This window comes from Nannospalax galili, unplaced genomic scaffold (genome assembly GCF_000622305.1).
Source record: "Nannospalax galili isolate Female #2095 unplaced genomic scaffold, S.galili_v1.0 scaffold1642, whole genome shotgun sequence".
Taxonomy (NCBI): Eukaryota; Metazoa; Chordata; class Mammalia; order Rodentia; family Spalacidae; genus Nannospalax; species Nannospalax galili.
The window spans coordinates 24,909-28,878 of record NW_008347123.1 but is presented as its reverse complement, the minus strand read 5'-3'; the positions used below and the strand labels follow the sequence as shown (position 1 = coordinate 28,878).

At 37.3% G+C, this 3,970-nt stretch overlaps 1 protein-coding gene across 1 annotated transcript; it reads right to left on the bottom strand.

Moving 5' to 3' along the window:
- Positions 1–2,175: 2,175 nt before the first annotated feature.
- Positions 2,176–3,154, bottom strand: LOC103742417 (olfactory receptor 7E24-like). The gene has a single exon (XM_017800718.2). It carries the CDS (start codon positions 3,094–3,096, stop codon positions 2,176–2,178), a length of 921 nt encoding a protein of 306 aa, XP_017656207.1. The 5' UTR covers positions 3,097–3,154.
- Positions 3,155–3,970: the final 816 nt, after the last annotated feature.

Sequence of the window (3,970 nt, the reverse complement as noted above, 5' to 3'; positions counted from 1 at the left end):
TGGATAAGATCCTTGCCAACAAGCTTGGTAGCCAGATTTTTAGATGCCAGGAACTCATATGGAATAAGAATTGAACCAACTCAAGCAAGTTGTCTTCTGATGTCTAAGCAAGTGCTGTGGTAGTGCATATATACCCACAGATAGATAGATGATAGATAGTTAGATGATTGATAGATAGATGATAAAGATAGAGTAAAAAATATTGACATTCTAACTACTCATAATTAGTATCACAGTTCAGTGACACTAATTATACTGAAACTGATAAATGATCATTATAATCCATCTCTAAAAATTTCTCATCTTTCCATAAAGGAGTCTGCAATCATTTAAAATAACTTTCCATTCATTCCTCAATCCTACCAAACAAAGTTTTGTTATGAAGCTTAATAAAAATTAAAACACTGCATTAATAATTCATGTGAACAAATAGGAATTTACTATAGATGTGCATATTAATTTTTATCACTTTTTCTTTATAAATATTTTTGAGTTTTTATGCAATTCATATAATAGATTTTAATCAAATTTAGACTCCTCTCATATCTGTATCCTCCCAAACCACCCGCAACTGGATTTCATGAATTCTGACACATATGTTAAGTCAAGCATTTGTACCCAGATAGTCACTCTGCATGAGTTCATTCATGGGAGTCTAATCAACCTACATTGAATCATTCCCTCAAAGAACTATGCTAATTCACCCAACAGCAACCAGTTACCAATAGTTCTTTGGCTAGGTTTGGAACCAGCTATCAATTTCCCTCATTCTATGCTGAGATTTTGTTTAATTGAGATTGCATAGGTCTTGTGCATGCTGTCACCACTGTTACAAGTTCATATGAACAAGTTTCCAGTGACCTGAAAGTTTCTGTTTCCTTATCATTATGCACCAAACATGGCTCTTACAATCTTTCTGTCCCCTCTTCCACAATGGTTCCTGAGTCATGGTTAAGTGAGGTTTAATTATAAGTCTTATTTAGGGACACACACTCTGTAGCATCGTGTTCTCTAAAACTTAGTCAGTTGTGGCCATCTATGTATCTCACACTTTGTTGCAGGAGGAAGTTTCACTGGTGAGATTTGAGGGGTATATTAGTATTCTCTCTACCCTCATTTCTGCTATGTTCCATGAGCCTTAGGTTTAGAGGTTCCCACTGTAGATGTGTCACTTAGAGCTGGGTATCTCCCAGACATATATTCTCTGTGTGTGACTAGTTGTGGAACTCTGTAATACCCTCCATCTGTTAAAAAACAAAGAAGCTTCTATGATGAGTAGTGTATTGTATACTTGTCTGTAAACAGAAGGATCCATATTTAATATATATAAGAAAGTTCATTTGTCTAGAGATACGACAGAGATAGGGTTTTCTCTATTGTCTATGACATCTTCAGCCATGTGTGTTTGGATATGATTACAGTGCCACCCATGAATTCCCTCCCATAGAGAGAGCTTTACATCCAATTAAACAGCTGTTGATTACTCACTAGATAAAAGTGCCACAACTGCACTGCTACATGTGTTGTGTTGGTCATTATAGTAGTTATTAGGCTTTCAAGCTAGGATTGAACCATTAATTGATTTTTCTCCCTTAGCAGCTTGCATAGTATCCTCTAGAGTTATGGGAGTTATATTTCAGGTAGGTGGCTTCCCAGTCAGCTCCAGCTACATTACTCCAAGTCCTTGGGGGTAATTAAGGGTCATGGCAATAGCCTGTGTTACTTGAGGAGTCTCTTGGACTGGCACTGTGTTGTTACATAGTCTTCAGGCATACACGTGTATGCATGTCCAGATATTGTATGTGTATTTTTCAGGAATCAAATGAGTAAATACACTCAACCATGTTTTTTACATCACCTAAGATTTAGTTATACCTCCTCTCACACTCTCTCCCGGTCTAACTGCCCTCCCCCTTCCCCAGTTGAATGCTCATTTCTCCCATTTTCCCCTTAATTACGTGTTATTCCTATTATTCCCCCTCTCTTGAGTTCTTTCTCCCCCTTTACCACCATGGTTCCTTGTATGTCTCTTCCTCCTCTTTCTCAGTTGAATACCTCAATTTTGCCCATTTCCCCCATGTTAACATGTTTTCTGCTATTATTCTCTCACTCTCTCTTAGGCTCTTTCTTTCCCTTTACCTCTGTGCTTCCTTTTTATTTTCCTGGCTCCTGCTGTTACATTAGAAATGGATGGCGTACACTCTGACATTCAATTATTCTATTGTAGAACATTCTCAGGGCACTTATAAGATCTCTGTTCCTCAGGCTGTAGATAAAAGGATTCAGCATAGGGGTGACCACAGAGTACATGAATGAGGACACAGCACTGTTTCTGGAAGAATGTGAAAGAATGGATCCAATATACACACCAATACCTGTTCCCCAAAATAAGAAAACCACTGAGAGGTGAGACCCGCAGGTGGAGAAGGCTTTAGACCACCCACTTGAGGATGGCATGCTCAGAATGGAGGACATAATTTTGTAGTAAGAAAAAATTATCCCTGAGATGGGAAACATACCATACACGATGCTAACAAAATATTGAACTATGCTCTTTGTGAAGGTGTCATAACAAGAAAGATTAATGACCTGAGAAGGGTCACAGAAGAAGTTAGCAATTTCAGCATCCTTGAAGTTGGTCATCTGTAATAAAATCAAAAGATGTAGCTGGGTATCCACAAAGCTAAAGAAAAAAGACACCACAAGTAAAGTGACACAAAGACGAGGACTCATGATGACATGATAGTTCAAGGGATGGCAGATGGCCACAAATCGATCATAGGCCATCACAGTCAGAAGCATGGCATCCATACATCCAAAAGTGATATAAAAAGACATCTGAGTGAGACAGCCCACATAGGAGATGACTCTGCTGTGGATTTGGATGCTCACAATCAAATTTGGGACTGTAGTGGAGATGAAACCCATATCAGCCCAGGACAAGTTGGAGAGGAAGAAATACATGGGGGTGTGGAGGTGGGAATCAGAGATGACAGCCAGGATGATGAGCAGGTTCCCAAGCACAGACACCAAGTACATGGACAGGAACAGTCCAAAGAGGAAGGGCTGAAGTTCAGGGTCCTCAGAGAATCCCATGAGGTAGAATTCTGAGACAAGTGTCAGATTTTGTGATTCTCTATTACTAGGACACCTTCAAAATACAGAAGATCAAAACAAAAAAAAAGATCAACGATATCATTTTGTAGGTACAGTGACCAATTCTTCAATAGATAAGTAGATAGAATGATACATATATACACTCTGATACATACTTATACATACATGATATGTAAAAATTGTTTATTTTCTGTTTTTATATTGGCTCTCTCTAGATGAAACTGGATATTCTTGAAGTCATGGTTCTAGCAATTTTCTTGCCACAGATTTCTGAACACTGGAATTACAAGTGTTTTCAAACATATCCAAATACATGACTCTCTCTCTCTCTCTCTCTCTCTCTATCTCTCTCTCATTGTATGTGTTGGAATTTGTTGATACATGTTTTTAAATATTCAGAATGTGTTACTGTGTGATGTTTTGTTTTGTTCTGTTTTGTTTGTTTTGTTGGATCTATCCTTGAACACTTTGTGCAGTGAAAACTGTTCTCAAAAGGACAGTCATCATGCCTCAATCATCTGTCCATAAGCATGGACACCATGTGATATATACTTTACAATGAGAATTAACAACTCATTGTTAATTCTTCAGATATATGGACCTTCAACAATACTTACCATTATTAGAAAAGTTTCAGCACTATGCCCCTTTCTGAGAGTCACTCATTTCAACAAATTAGAAGGCCAAGAACTTTATGGGTAATAAATTTATTTTCATAGTAAAACACATTTTAGTCTTTATAGAAAAATATATGAGGATGAGAAATATTCTTCCATATTTAAGAAAAGAACTTATGATAATTTCTAAAAGGAATTAAGCAGCAAATACGCATTATTTTATCCAAAGACAATAG